The 16549-nt window shown below is 39.4% G+C and overlaps 1 protein-coding gene across 2 annotated transcripts in view; it reads right to left on the reverse strand.

Moving 5' to 3' along the window:
• Positions 1-16549, reverse strand: part of LOC119843466 (transmembrane protein 132B-like) — a 368538-nt gene that overhangs the window by 109043 nt on the left and 242946 nt on the right. For both annotated transcript variants that reach the window (XM_043498093.1, XM_043498094.1), the window contains exon 4: positions 5093-5279. In XM_043498093.1, the coding sequence (XP_043354028.1) occupies positions 5093-5279 (187 nt within the window). The remainder of the gene's footprint in view (positions 1-5092; positions 5280-16549) is intronic.

Here is a 16549-nt window from a genome sequence, read left to right on the forward strand (position 1 = left end):
TCGGAAAGTAAATTCTACTAACTAAAATTAAACTACCCCAGTCCTAATATAGTAAAATGGTCTGATCACTTCCATAATAAATTTTACTTTATTTTGTTCCACACAGTCATTCAAATTGGACTTTATCATTATCAGGAGAGCAAGAAATCATTGCTTCAAATTGTGGAGAAAATTCCCTGTGTCCCAGCAGGAAAATGTTTAGATTTTCTGCTGTTCATGAACATATTTATTGTATTTATTCTAATCAAAATTAGATTCAGAATATTCAAAAAGTGAAAACAGTGCTTTGGAGTTAAAATTATATGGATGATCTTCCAAATGGAGAAAGATTCAAGTTTTTAAGGCATTCCCAGAATTCCAAAATTATATTTTAACCTTGCTCTTCCACACTTATCCACTCAAAAAAAAAATCAGATTCATAGTTACTGGTAAAACAGAATAATACCAAGAGCTGCTGGCTGGGCCACTTGAAAGCTGCAAAACAAAATAACTTCTTCTAAAACTGTGTAAGTGGGGTCCAACTGCTATTTGGATTTAAACCAAAAAGGTGCACGTCACAATAAATGGTTCCAATGGACACTGAATATTATTCAATGAGGAAATCTTTGAAAGCTGCCCAGTTGCCCATAATAAATACATAAATAAATAAATAGGTATTTCAGTTCATTAGTTTTTCCACAAACTTGAAGACGTTTCAGTTTTGTTCAGAACATACACATGTAGATGTAAGTAGATTTGTACTTCTTGGGCACTATTGTTGAATGCCAGATGCAATTGGGTTGGTGGTTTTAGAATTGGCAGCTGACTGTACCCCCCTTTCTCCTGGTTGGGGTTTTTCTTTATTTCTGAGAAACCAGGAACTGTTTTATTTGTTCGCAAATTTGCAGCGAATTCCTCATGACACTTGCATACCGATTTCTCGATTAGCATTTGTGCAATAATTAGTGTTCTCCACACCCACATCTCCTTTTCATATAAAGATACTGTATGTTGAAACCTTAATGCCGCCTATGCCCAATAAGGAAATTACATGTGCCATAAGCTTGCCCCCTCACCCCCAACTAATGAATCAAAAGGTACATTTTGCATTACAAGCCTGCACTTTTTTTTACTGGGACCCAAAGTGATTAACTATGTAAGAGTGAGTTACATTTCATCTGTACAAGGCCCTTCTCTGTTAGCAATCTCAAAGCACTGCTCATTAATGCACCAATGATTTTAAACAAAGGGACTAGTGTACTTTGCAGCCAGAGGCACGCAGCACCTATCTGCACAGTACAGCAGGATTGTCTGCTGATATGGAGCCCTGTTTTGCTACATAATATGCCGAAATCAACTGTATGTTTTCACATCTTACACACAAAAATCTAATCTCTTAAACTTCCTACCAACTGTGGATGTTAACACATAAGATTTCATGAGAGATGATTCGTAAACCCCACCGAAGCAAGAAATCAGCTCATTTGATCAGACTATTACACAAACGCTAGCATGAGACCCACCACACCTACTTTATCTAGAAGAAAAATAAGTTTAGGTAATGGAGAACGATCCCTACCACTAACACTGCCACCATCACTCTCAGGAACCATGGGGTTGAGTTTCCTCAGCTGAGCCTGGAGTTAGGTGGCTCAGCCTTCGGGCAGGTCAATGAGCCAAGATGGACTGCAGCAGAATCGCCTTTTGCCTGGCCCGCCCAAGTGGCCAGCCCACCTGACTGTCTATAGGAGCCAACAGGTCTGCACTTAAGCTCAGCGTCATCAACAGCAAGTCTGCAATTACCACCGTTCCCAGCCATGCTTCTGCCTTGTATCCAGCCTCTCCAGCCTTGTCCTTGTCCTGCTCCATTCCACCCTGCCCTGCTTGCTTGCCTAGCTTCTGACTCCAACTACTGATTTCTGGCTCTGACCCTTGGCTTGATTCCTGGTTCCTTACTCCAGCTCTCGTCCATGGCTCTGGCTCCTGTCCCTTTCTCTAACCAATAAGTTGGGATCTGGGTCTAACCACCAGGTCAGTCCACCCACATCCTGGTCCTGACAACCCTGCAATGAGGGAATGTTGATCATAGAGGGCTCTTGTTCTTTTTATTTTGTATTCAAGGAAAGCCTTGAAAAAGTTACAGATGTACTTATGATTGGCCCTACCAGCAACAGCAGCAGCAAACAATAGTGAGATACTGAACCATATGTAAGAGAAACCCTGTTTGTTCTGGCATGAGCATGGGGCTTATTTATCCTGACCAATAGAAAGATCTAGGAATTTAACTTCAGTTTAAGTCTTTATTAAGAAGGGCCCCTAATGCTCTGCACAATTCCACAGTCTGGTTTGGTTTTGCTTAGTTTTCCCTCAGCAAATATACAGAGATCTCAAACAATGTAAACCAGACTTAAAGTTCCAGTTTTCAGCGAATTATAACAGTAGCTACCTGCAAAACTCTTCCTGACAAGACATTTTTCAGTATACAGTTTAGCTTTACACAGTGCCGATGGTCCAATTTATACACAAAGTGAATTTGTACAGGAAATTACAAAGCCTTAATTATCTTTCACTGGCCATGGGATTTTGAGGTCATCAAAATACCTGATCCCACAAACTAAGGACCAACTCCTCTTTTCACATTCATGCAACTTCTCTCAAGCCAATGAGCTTGCATTTAGCTCTACGTTTTGTATAGGCAAATTAGAATAGTCAAGAAATTAAAGTGACCCCCCAAGTAACTTACATTCAATGTAGAAACAAAGAGTTTAAAACCTACTGCATTTTGATACACCTTTATAGTGTTCTTCTAAGGGACAAAAATACATGAGATGATATTTATTTACAGATTCTTTGTAGTTCAGGAAACGGTAGGAAAAAATTTACAATAAAAGTGACTTATTAGTGATGGAAGGAGTTGAGGAACCCCTCAAGAAGAACATTAACATATATTTTCTTATTTCAAGAACTTTCTGTAACACCTGGTTTCACTGAACAGAACGTGATAGCGTATGGTGCATTGGCTTTGGTTCCCAGCTCAGCAACACAGCTGGAGCTTGTCTTGAAGTGAAGTGAAGCAGCACCCCAAATAGCAAATATGAGGGGAAGGAATGCAAATAAAATCTGTTGTTCTTGCTATTTCTATCTCAGACTCTTCTGTTAGCCTAGGGCCAGCCAGGCAAGGAAGCTTGCATCAGAGGGAGATAGCTGAGCTATTGATGAAAAACATCACTAAGGACTATGGCCATGTGAAGAAACATTGGGATGTCCCAAAAGGAGAGAAAAATACGTGTATATATATATATATATTTTACACTCTCTCTCTCTCTATATATATATATTACACTTCAGTTTTTTTCCCCATCATGATGTAAAATAAGAGATGAGAATAAATGAGCGGCAAAATTAAGATGCATCTGTAGATCAGGACTACAAACCTCTGATCAACATTGAAAGATCCGGGGTTAGAAATAGGCACCAGTGGCCAATTCAGCGATTAGAGGGAGCGGGGGACCACTATAGAGAAAGCAGGACCAATTGCAAATTTCTAATCCAAAAATACATTATGCACCTTTGAAAGTTCAGCAGTGGGCTGCTGATTTGAACCCAACTCTACTATGTACCGGTAGCACTCTTAGTAGTGTAAATGCCTTATGAGCCATTTCAAACAATTGTATTGTATAACAGTGGTATTGTTTATCCTTCACTGTACATTAGTATTACAACCTGAATCATCACTAATAATTGACAACATCACCTCCAGTTTATTTTAGTTTTTCTCAGTCTCCTCTAAGTGTACTGATCACTTATTTATATGCTTCAGGAAAGCCTCCCAAAAATCACCCTGTAAAATACCTCACTTGTATTTTTTTTTCTATCACTGGATATCCAGCAAGTTTAGACATTGTCAGTGAGAATACAAAAGAGTCCTGACTAGATCTTTGTCTGTATTTACTGGTATCCTCCTTTGCTTCTCTCCCAGCAGGACAAGGTAACATTTGTGGAGAGGTTTCAGAGTAGCAGCCGTGTTAGTCTGTATCCACAAAAAGAAAAGGACTACTTGTGGCACCTTAGAGACTAACAGATTTATTTGAGCATAAGCTTTCGTGAGTTACAGCTGACTTGGAATGTTTGGATTTTTGTTGATTAGGTGGTAGAGGAACAAGAAAAAAAAATTAACTTCCTTTCCCAGGACTGGGGTGGGGAGAGATTTAAAATGTATCAGTAGATTTAAATTTATCATTAAATTCATAACTTTTTAAATCAAATTAAGCAAGAAAAAAATTAATCCTTCATAAGATCTTTAGGACAATTTCTCAAAGGAAGTACTGCAGACAGGGCCTAATTCACCATTCTTTTACACTTGCTTTACACCAGTGTAACTGCATTTAAATGCAATTGATTTCAACCAGCAAAAAGTTCTAGTAACAGAGGTCCCACAGTCACACCGAAGGTCCCTATAACAAACTGCATTTGAGTACACAAGTAGCCACTTACATGAAAAAAAGTGGGGGTTAGGTTTTCTTGACCACACATATTACACCCTGCTTTGAAAACAGGGCCTCTCTCTAAATCTAAAAATCTAAGTCTTTAGAAATGATTTTGTGTCCCCACTGTATAACTCAATATTAGTTTTTTATTAAATTGACATTTTGCAGCCCGCTAGTCGGTGATTTAGTCTAGTGCATTTGAGTGCTTTGGGGGAAAAGCAAAGCAAAATATGGCCCAGTTGGCTGGCTTAGAAATGAATTTTTCTACACATGTGGCTAATTTATTTAAATGAAAATGTCACAACTAATTGTAGCATTTAGCCTTAGTGAGCATGCATGGCAGTCGCATTAACACAACGGAAGACAACAGCTCCAAAGGAGCTGTTACTATGTACCGGGCCAATAATCCACTAACAGAAAAGAATTTGCACAATAGACTCTAATGGTTTCCAAGGAGCCATTATGATATATCAGGTAAATAAAATATTATTGAAATGTAGTTTTTGCATTTAAACCATTTTCAGCAGATGCATAGGAAGTAGCAAATTAAAAAAATGGTTCCTGTTTCCTTGAGTACTGAAAGGAGTCAAAAGAAGCATTTGAAAAACAAAGCAGCAGTGTCTTACCATTGCAAGAGGAACAATTCCTGCAAATGTTGTTTGGCTGACAAAGATCTCTGAGACCACCAGTTCACTCATCGAGTCTTCTCTGGGGTATTCCACCTGCCAGGTAATTTGCTGAGCTCCTGCCAGGCTACTGCTATTGTCAATTTCAAAGTCCATCTGCAAGATCTCATAGAAGGAGATGTTTGCTCTGGAAAACAAAATGCACATTAAGTGCAATTTAAAATGAAGCATCAGCGAAATGTCAAGAACAAAATAAATTGCAACAGGATTTTTTTCTTTCCAATAGGAGAACTATCAAATTCAACATGCAGACTTCAGAAAACGTTGCCTGATCTATTGATTGTGTATTAATTATTTAAAAATCACCAATTGACAAATTAACACCCTACGTTTGACAGGCTTCAGTTCCAAGAGTCCAGAGAGTTGGAAATCGGTTACGGTTTAATTGGAAACCCCAACATGCACAGTTGCAACACTCACTGAGGAAAAAGCTTTTGACCTTTTAATAGTTGTATTGACACAATCAGTAAACACACAAATGTTCCAACCCAAACCAGAATGCAACAGTAATGCAATATTAATTTTACATCCAGTGCCATGCCATATGCACACTCACACAATCCTTGTGTAGACTGAGAGTAGAAAAACAGGTGGTGGTCCACAAGAGTCCAATCCTATATCTTGCATGTCAAGTGATTCCAATGGTTGAGGTCTCAATTGTCTAGCTTCTAGGCCGTGGTTAGCCATAAATGGCTGCTATGAATATTCATCAGAGTTTTCATCCTCCTTTGCCCATAACTCACTTCCTCATTCTAATAATGTTGGGGTGTCCTGAGTCTGTATGTTAGTATATTAATTATTTCAGATATATTAGCATATATGTCAATTAATTATTATAGCAATACTGAGGTTAAGCTTCTGCTCATGTTAGAGTTGCCAATTTTGGTTGGATGTATTCCCGGAGGTTTCATCACAAGACATAATTTTTAATTAAAAATTAATCTTTAATTCCTGGAGACTCCAAGACAGTCCTGGAGGGTTGAAAACCCTCACTCATGTTCCTATCCCAAACAGCCAAACTGGCATCATCTGACTTTCTGCAGTTACCCATCAGCATTTTGCGGAATTTCAGAAGAATTTATAGCAAAATTATCTCTTATGCAATATTGAGATTTAGGGTCACTGTTGATCATTTTGCTTATGCTAAGGCTTAATAGGCCTAACTTATGCTAATTACTTAAGCTAATGTCTTATGAGTTTGGGCCTGTAGTTTTCTTATATTGTTGTCTTATACCTTTATCTTATCCTTATACTTAAAAGCTAACTTTAAGCCTATAGGCTTATACAGGGATTCTCAAATTTCATTGCACCGTGACCTACTTCTGACAACAAAAATTACTACATGATCGCATGAGGGACCGAAGTCCAAGCCTGCCGACCCAGGACAGGGGGCCAAAGCCCTGAGGCCCTGGGGGGTGCTGAAGTTGAGGGCTTCAGTCCTGGGCAGTGGGGCTTGGACTTCGGCTTCAGCTCCGAGCCCCAGCAAGTCTAACGCCAGCCCTGGCGATCCCATTAAAAAGGGGTCACGACCCACTTTGAGATCCTGACCCACAGTTTGAGAACCACTAGACTAACCCATAGGCTACAGAAGTTGATAAAAGACTAAATCAAACAATCCAGTGGGCAACGGCTATACTTTATAGATGAGCTGACAATCTATCTTTTAGCTTTCTGAAAAGGAAGCATGTTTCCCATTAAACTCAGACATTAATTCTAAATAATCTCAATGAACCTGTAATATAAGCCCGGACAGCACACGGCACAGATGTTGCTAAATAGTTTATTCAAGTACCACTATCATTTGGTTGTTGCAAATACTGACGTTCTGAAACAGTAGAATGTTTGGTCATTCCTCATGTTGCACCAGAAATGAGCTCTTAGCTTTTTTTTTTTTTCCTCATTCGAACATGAACTTGCCTTTATCTCCATGCAAAAAATGGATTTGTGCTAATTATACATCACAAAAATGTGCGGTTACGTTATCCATATTTTCAGTTCATGGGAATATATTGCTTGTTGCTGATGCACACTTGTAATTGTATGAAGATCATTTTATTTTGGTCATCTGGGAATAAAACATTAAAAGTGGATGTAAATGCAAAGCATTCAAGCTCTGTTTGTGACTTATTTCTGTTTCTTTTATTAAGAACGACACTGAGGGCTTGTCCACACTTACCAGGGGATCCACACACTGCAATCGATGCATTGACGGTCGATTTAGTGGGTCTTCACTGTGAAGTGAAGACCCACTAAATCATCCGCAGATTGCTCTCACATCAACTTCTGTACTCCACCTGAACGAGAAGCAGAAGTGTGGCCCCCGCAGTGAGTAGATCTAAGTACGTCGACTTCAGCTATGTGCATAACGTAGCTGAAGTTGCGTACCTTAGATCAATCTCCCCCCATAGTGTAGACAAGGCCTTAGTACAAGGACTTGCCCACAGCCACACAACAGATCAGTGACAAAGACAGGAATGGAACCTAGGTCTCCTAAAGCCAAGTTGAATGATCTACCTTCTGGGAAACACTATCCCCCTTACAAATGCCTGGCTCTCACTCCCACAACAACAACACTACTACTTTTTTAAGATGATTTTTGCCCAAAATGCTTGAGTCCACTAAAGTAGTCTAAAGTAATACTGCAGAAAGGTCTATCCATGCATAGGTTTAACTTTCTTATACTGCTGCTCTGAAGTGAAAGTGCAGTGCAGAGACCTTAATGTTAATTTATCTTCTCTACCCTCAGGCAAGGCTAGAAGCTATTAATGCATCGCCTGGGTAACCAACCAGACTACCAACAAGATGCCAAAGACAAATTACGCTATACAAAGTCAGGGATATAATTAGAAACGTCTCAATTTCTGCAGAAAAATATTGTCAGCATAATGCAGAATTCAATAGTACGGGCCCTTGCTCATTACTTCTAACTATTTGTTTCACTTAGTCACAAACAGAATACAGTCATAAGTCATAAATTAAATTTAGAGATCAGCCCTAGATACAAATTCTAGATTCAAATTTTGAACCCTCTGGGTGTGTCTGGATCTGGAGTTTTGGTTCAACCCATTACCCTAAAAGGGACCAATTGAAAAAAAGTTCAGAACTGGGTTCAGAATTCTTAAAAACTCTTTGGACCTACAGTTCTGGTTAGGATTAATCTCTAAAGTAATTAGTAAGACTAGGCAGCATTTCAGTGTGCCACAGGCACAGTCAAAAACTGAGCTAAAAGAACAATGTCATGATGTCATGCTGACAGTTGTTTTGTGCTCAGTCCATGACTCTGTTATCCTCTTATGTTTTTCTGTATCCAGAGAAAAACTATACCCTTACAGTCTAAGTGGCCAATGTTACATTAAAGACAACAGCAAGAATTAACAAGTCTCCATAGTCATCGAGGTTTACCTGGTCCTCCCTCAGCACATGGGGCTGGACTTGATGACTTCTTGAGGTCCCTTCCAATCCTACATATCTATGATTCTAGACAAGAACAGAGCGTGTGTGTTCTGTATACAGCTAGACTTGGCAGAATTACATTTTTATTTTTTTGTAATTTTGACAGATGATATCTATGTTTATTTTAAGTATTTTTCAATTTTTATCAATTTAAATTTTCACATTCACAGGAAATCATTTAATAACAGTAGACACTGACAATCAGAAAGTTAAAGCTTTGTAACTGTTAAAAGAAATTACAAACATCAAATCGAAATATACAGATATATAAATATTCTTAAATCAAACTCCCATAAGTTGTCAAACAGCACTTTTCTTATTTTGCCTATTTGTAGTTTTCAATCACCATCAATGGAAACATTTTTTTCGTCGGCTTGTGTGTGAACTGTGAAATCAATGTTTACCAACATTTACCAATAAAAATCGAATCTAAGCCTATATATAACAGACTGCAGAGACTGTCAGGGAGGAAAATGGCCACTGCCTCTGTAAACAGGCAAAGTTCAAACTTTCATTTAAAAATAGATACCTCTGTATACTCCAATTGCTGGAAATCAGATTTAAATTCCGACATAGAATACAAAAGGAGAACATCAGATACACTCACTAGGATTGGCAGGAAATCAAGAATTCCATTTCATGAAAAATTTCAGTGAGGGGCTTGACCCCAGGGTAGCCACTATCTCAGTAGTCAGCTCATTCATATGGGATAGGGGAAAGCAGGTTCCAATCTCTACTCTACCTAATTTAGAGAAAAGACTTGAACCTGAGTCTCCTGCGCCCTAACCAACAGACCGTTGGGTATTCTGAGGTCTCACTCTCTGATTTTAACCAGAAATCCCATCCTCAAACTGAGCAACTTTCCCAGTGAAACCTTTGTCAAAACAAATACAATTTTCATGAAAAGTTTCAACAGCTTGACATCTTCTATGAAGAAATCTAGTGTCAAAAAATTTCTGACCAATTAACAGGTTTCAGAGTAGCAGCCGTGTTAGTCTGTATTCGCAAAAAGAAAAGGAGTACTGGTGGCACCTTACAGACTAACAAATTTATTTGAGCATAAGCTTTCATGAGCTACAGCTCACTTCATCGGATGCATTTGGTGGAAAATACAGAGGGGAGAGTTATATACACACACAGAGAACATTAAACAATGGGTTTTATCATACACACTGTAAGGAGAGTGATCACTTAAGATGAGCCATTACCAGCAGCGGGGGGGGGGAAGGAGGAAAACCTTTCATGGTGACAAGCAAGGTAGGCTATTTCCAGCAGTTAACAAGAACATCTGAGGAACAGTGGGGGGTGGAGTAGGGGGGAGAAATAACATGGGGAAATAGGTTTCAGAGTAGCAGCCGGGTTAGTCTGTATTCGCAAAAAGAAAAGGAGTACTTGTGGCACCTTAGAGACTAAAAATTTATTTGAGCATAAACTTTCAATGCATCCGATGAAGTGAGCTGTAGCTCATGAAAGCTTATGCTCAAATAAATTTGTTAGTCTCTAAGGTGCCACAAGTACTCCTTTTCTTTATGGGGAAATAGTTTTACTTTGTGTAATGACTCATCCATTCACAGTCTCTATTCAAGCCTAAGTTAATTGTATCCAGTTTGCAAATTAATTCCAATTCAGCAGTCTCTCATTGGAGTCTGTTTTTGAAGTTTTTTTGTTGAAGGATAGCCACCCTCAGGTCTGTAATCGAGTGACCAGAGAGATTGAAGTGTTCTCCACCTGGTTTTTGAATGTTATAATTCTTGACGTCTGATTTGTGTCCATTTATTCTTTTACGTAGAGACTGTCCAGTTTGACCAATGTACATGGCAGAGGGGCATTGCTGGCACATGATGGCATATATCACATTGGTAGATGCGCAGGTGAACGAGCCTCTGATAGTGTGGCTGATGTGATTAAGCCCTATGATGGTGTCCCCGGAAAAGATATGTGGACAGAGTTGGCAACGGGCTTTGTTGCAAGGATAGGTTCCTGGGTTAGTGGTTCTGTTGTGTGGTGTGTGGTTGCTGGTGAGTATTTGCTTCAGATTGGGGGGCTGTCTGTAAGCAAGGACTGGCCTGTCTCCCAAGATCTGTGAGAGTGATGGGTCATCCTTCAGGATAGGTTGTAGTTCCCTTGATGATGCGTTGCAGAGGTTTTAGTTGGGGGCTGAAGGTGATGGCTAGTGGCGTTCTGTTATTGTCTTTGTTGGGCCTGTCCTGTAGTAGGTGACTTCTGGGTACTCTTCTGGCTCTGTCAATCTGTTTCTTCACTTCAGCAGGTGGGTATTGTAGTTGTAAGAATGCATGATAGAGATCATGTAGGTGTTTGTCTCTGTCTGAGGGGTTGGAGCAAATGCAGTTATATTGTAGAGCTTGGCTGTAGACAATGGATCATGTGGTATGATCTGGATGAAAGCTAGAGACATGTAGGTAGGAATACCGGTCAATAGGTTTCTGATATAGGGTGGTGTTTATGTGATCATCGCGTATTAGCACCGTAGTGTCCAGGAAGTGGATCTCTTGTGTGGACTGGTCCAGGCTGAGGTTGATGTTGGGATGGAAATTGTTGAAATCATGGTGGAATTCCTCAAGGGCTTCTTTTCCATGGGTCCAGATGATGAAGATGTCATCAATGTAGCGGAAGTAGAGTAGGGGCATTAGGAGACAAGAGCTGAGGAAGCGTTGTTCTAAGTCAGCCATAAAAATGTTGGAATACATGTTATTTTCCCCCCCACCCCACCCCCCACTGTTCCTCAGATGTTCTTGTTAACTGCTGGAAATAGCCTACCTTGCTTGTCACCATGAAAGGTTTTCCTCCTTCCCCGCCCCCCCGCTGCTGGTGATGGCTCATCTTAAGTGATCACTCTCCTTACAGTGTGTATGATAAACCCATTGTTTAATGTTCTCTGTGTGTGTATACAAATCTCCCCTCTGTATTTTCCACCAAATGCATCCGATGAAGTGAGCTGTAGCTCACGAAAGCTTATGCTCAAATAAATTTGTTAGTCTGTAAGGTGCCACAAGTACTCCTTTTCTTTTGACCAATTAACACAAACACACACACACAGTCCCTGACTTGAAATGAACAATCGGAAACTACAAAACAGGAAAAAAGGGTGCTAGTCGAATCCAGTTTGCCAGGAAAATTCTCTGCCATTACTTAAATGAAAAAAACATTGCTAGTCAAATGCTTCCTGCTTTGTGTCTGAAGCAATGTAAATGTACCGTAAGAGGTCAACATTTCAAAACAGGGCACCAGCTTTTTTCTTTTTTTTTGGAAGACTGCTAAAAGAGCTGTACTGATGTGCCAGATTCACTGTGTTCTAATTAGGTTTCATTTAGAGAGTTCCTCCACCAAGTACACAGCTTTCACAAAATGGCATTCAAGCCCCTGCACTACTTTATTCGTCGGCAGTGCTACAAATTACTTTCTTAACAGCAGGTCAGCGAATTTTCTCCAAAACTATGGTCTCTCTTTTTCACTCTTCAAAACAAAGATTTAGCCCTCAGAGCAATGCCAAGTGCTATAGTATCTGGGACACGGAGTCCCCCACGGAGAGGCGTACAATCAGTCCACAGACTTTGCTCCAGATCTCTTCCCAGGTTACAGCTATTGCGAACAAATGATAAAGCTTTAAAAGTCAATTTCTTTCTTCCTCAGTTCATAGCCTCCCTTCTGTCTCTACAGTCCTATCCCTCATCTATAGATCCTTGTGTTTCCAATAGCAGGAAGACTGACACTTAATGCATATTGATACATAAAGCAATGTATTAACTGTTTTCAATAACAGTGTGTTGTCAGCAGGTCTTTCAGTAAATAATTCAGGAACTCTGAAATTCTTAAATCCAGGGCATTAAAGACCTGGAGCATCTCTCATTTACACTGGGGCAAATCAGAAGTAAACTCCATTGAAGCAACTGGAGGTAGGCTGGAGTAAAATCTCAGAATCAATCCCTGAGAATTTAATATTTACTTTCTTCAAACTTCATCAACCGCTATTTACCAACCATGATACTCTGTCTTAAAGTTCCCACCTTCAGTAGTGGGGATTATCTACATGCCATTCTATTCCATCTTTTCTTTTTAAAGAAGCTCTGTCCTGTCATGGCAAATCTTCGATTTCTCCTTGGCCTACTCTGTACTTTGTGACCAATATTGAGAAGTTGGCTTTCACATCCTCTGGGTCACTGATGTTCTTTAAGTTTCCAGCAAAGATAAAATGCCATGGAAGTGGAAATTCTACCAGCAAAGGAGAAGAGCGTAACTCATACTGTTATCAGCCATTAAATCCTATTAAACCAAACTCTGTCCTAAGACCTGGCAACTCTTTCTTGCAGTCCATTCCATCTTTGTCTAAACAAGTTTGCAGCAGAGAGGTGCTCATGGAATTCGAGGGTTGTAAGTTTCTTGTCTTTTCCCCCTTCCTTCATCTTCCTTCTCCTCCATTTTTATTGTCTAGTCAAAGCTTCTGCCATCTTGCAAGAACTTTGCCAAACCCAGTTTAGAAGAGCAATAAAAAATAAAGTCTAACTTTTTTTTTAAATAAAAGTAAGATTATTTCCTGCAAGCAGGAGGAAAAGACCTTATAATTTTAGGCAGCTGGCATGCTTGCTAATAAGTCCATTTCTATGGAAATGAGTTCATAACTATTAATTTTGCCTGCTCCTGATCTATTCTTGATGAGCCTTTCAAATTTAGAAAAGCGCTTCATGATTCTCTCAATTTGGTAATTACTAACTCCCTTTGATGAATCCAACCCAGTGTTTCAGACATGAGACATTCATGAGACATTTTTCTTTCTGGAGAGGAGAAAAAGGAAGCATGGCTCAGTTTTATTTCTTCGCACAGCCTGAAGTAAGGAGGCCTTGTTCATCAAAACACCATCTTATTTATAATCCTACATTCTAGTGTAATTGCACTGTCACAATATCTCTTTCCCAGGGCAGATGAAGAACCCCTCAAGATTTTGATGATTTTACTCAGTTTCCCAAAACGTATTTACTGGATTCTGCCAGGTCTCCAACAGAAAGTGGCCGTGGGCCATTTTCTGACTTGTCATTGCTCCATGCACTACAAAATCATTGGGAGGTTTGTGTAACTCTGTGTTCCTGTCCTGGAACATATGGTTTCTGGGATATGATTTAGAAACCCATGCCAAATACATTCCAAATGCAAGTGCATTTTCATTAGATCCAGAAATACATTTGATGGCAATTAATTTGGACAACACAATCTGGTTAAATTCCAGAATAATGTTTTGGGCCCCAATCCTGCACCTCACATTGCACAGGCAGGTCAACGTACCCAAGCAGAGCCCTGCTGACTTTCATGGACCTCCATGAAGATACAGCAATGGAGAGGCAGCCGTCTTCCTACGTGATATCACTTGCAGGGCTGAAGCTTTAAATATTTCCTTCTAAAACTCAGTTCTAAAACTGAGTTCTATTAACGCAGTAAAGAGCATTTGCCCATCTTGAGACAATGGATGTCTCCAATCAAGAATGGACTTCCAGTGGGACAAATCCTGGACTAAGACTCCAGATAGAGACTATCAGTGCTATTGAAAATCCCACCCAAGTGCCTTAAGAGCATGAGTTCCATAGTATTTGTGATATTAAGTCACTTAGGTGCTTTTGAAATCAAGCCTGATATTTAGACTAATTGTTACCTCTATTGACCTTCATTACCAAAAAACAATGAACCGTCATGGTACTTTTTTTTTCAAACACACACACACACACACACACACACACAAATTTCTCTTTTGCCTTAACGTATGCAAGTGGCAGTAAAGATATCTTTTAAAATCTCTATCTTAAAAACTGATGGCAGGTTTTGGCTCTGTATATTCACTACAATATTAGATCAATATTATTAATATGTGAATTGCATGGGCTCATTTAGCAAACTTATAGGTTACTTTGAAAATGTACTACAACTCTAATGCAAGGGCATTTATAAGCACTAGAAAATCACTTATTGTTATTGAAATATGACTTGATTCACTTTATATTTAACATATTTCTCTAAGTGGAACACAGGAATTATAGCATTAGCAATCTAAATACTGGATCAATATGATATTATGATTTATGTCATAATGGTAGCTGAAATCTGACTAGTTAGTAGTTACCTTTTATAAACAAAAGAAGGCAGAGCTATCAGAATCAGATTCTTTTAACAAAGATCTAGATTGCGAATGTACCTGAAGAGGCTGGTGTCTGCTTTTTGTAAAGAATGAAATATTCACCATGTCACAGTGGAAGATGACAGCAAAGCAAGTTCTGAAATGCGGCTAGGTTAGGTGCATCGCTGGATTATTGAGAGTTTGTTGTCAAATTCCATCAACAATTCAGTTTCATAAAAACCAGAAAGTTATGTTAGTGGTGTTGACTTTTAAGAACAAATCATGATTTTTCATTAATTCATGACACAATGTTTTCAGTAAATGACAATCTGTTTATGAGACATACTCAGCAGTGGGAAATTGTGAAAAAAAATGAGTGTGAATTAGTTCATAATAATAAATGTCTTTGATGTCATGTCATTTGAGAATATTTTGGATCATTTTAAAGTTAATAAAGACCTACTCCTGCTCCTCTTGAAGTCAATGTCAATTCCCATTGAATTCAATGTGAACAGGAATAGGACCTGAGACAGGTAAGGTTCAAAACATGCCAGTAGTCCAAGCCTTACTCCTTTGATCTCCATGGGACTTCTTGCATATATATTTGTTGATCAAGAGCAAAGACCTACAGGATCAGGCCCCATATTTCAACAGCTGTTTGGAAACGCTGAGCACCCAAAACTCCAGCTAAAGTCAATCACAGCTGCAGTTGGTCATCAGCACCTCTGTAAAAAATTGTTCTCCCATTGAAGACACTTAGATCCCAATAGTTTCTAATGAAGGAAAATCAGGGCCTCAGCATATTCCCTCTCTCTTCAGTGCATACATGGAAATTTCAAACAAAAATCTCCTCATTTTTGAGCCGAGAGGAGGATTTCCACACTATCCTGCAGGTTGAGCTTCGTAAAGTGCCACTTTCTGAAATGTGAATGCTGGGTATGTTTAACAAAAACATGTTGCATAACTTTCAAAAGATGGGGTTAGTGACTAAAGTGACTGTTTAATTGTCTTTCAGATTAACCCAGACTTTTAGGGCTTAGTCATCAAAATGAGCACATACTGGGGAATCACATGATTCTTTTGAGGACTGGGAGGTGGGTACAATGCCCTGGAAAGAAGCCACCCGCCCAACTCACTACTACTGCCAGTAGGGGGAAGGAAGTAGAGACGGTATACTCTCCCTCACCTCCATCGCTGCCACTCCAGATCTGACAGCTCCAGGGCCCTTGCAAAAACCAAGGGCAGATGTCTTTAACAAGAAGAACCAAAAGGCTGATGGCAGAATTGTCACGTTCTCAGCAAGCTTCAGGGGGGAGGTGGAGGAGAGGGAAGGAACTTTGCTCTTTGTGGTTGGAAACTGATTCCCCCATGACGGATTTTTAAAACTCCAATTTACACTCACTGTGTCTTGTGCCCTATTACCTAGCAGTGACAGGGAAGGTACCATACTTCAGTTTTCAAGTTTACATTGCAATTAATCACTGGTCCTAAGATGCTCTCATGGCACCTGATCCTGATTTTTTTTTACACTCTAAACCTCAGGATTTCCATCACTGCTTTGAGAGTGCAAAGAATGCAGGATGAAGCCAAACAGCATGATCTGGTGATCATGTATGGATTGACACAGCAATTTCTTATAGCCCAATAACAAAACAGCTATTTTTGTTCAAAGTATACCATCAAGACCAGACATTACCCATATTTTTGCTTAGTCAACATTTCCCTACTGAAAACAATAAATCTAGATAATGAGCAAACATTTTAAGCTCCTCAGCTTTCTTCACTGCCAATTCACAACTGTGCCTCACATTAACACTTGCAATGAC

This window comes from Dermochelys coriacea, chromosome 15 (genome assembly GCF_009764565.3).
Source record: "Dermochelys coriacea isolate rDerCor1 chromosome 15, rDerCor1.pri.v4, whole genome shotgun sequence".
Classification (NCBI taxonomy): domain Eukaryota; kingdom Metazoa; phylum Chordata; order Testudines; family Dermochelyidae; genus Dermochelys; species Dermochelys coriacea.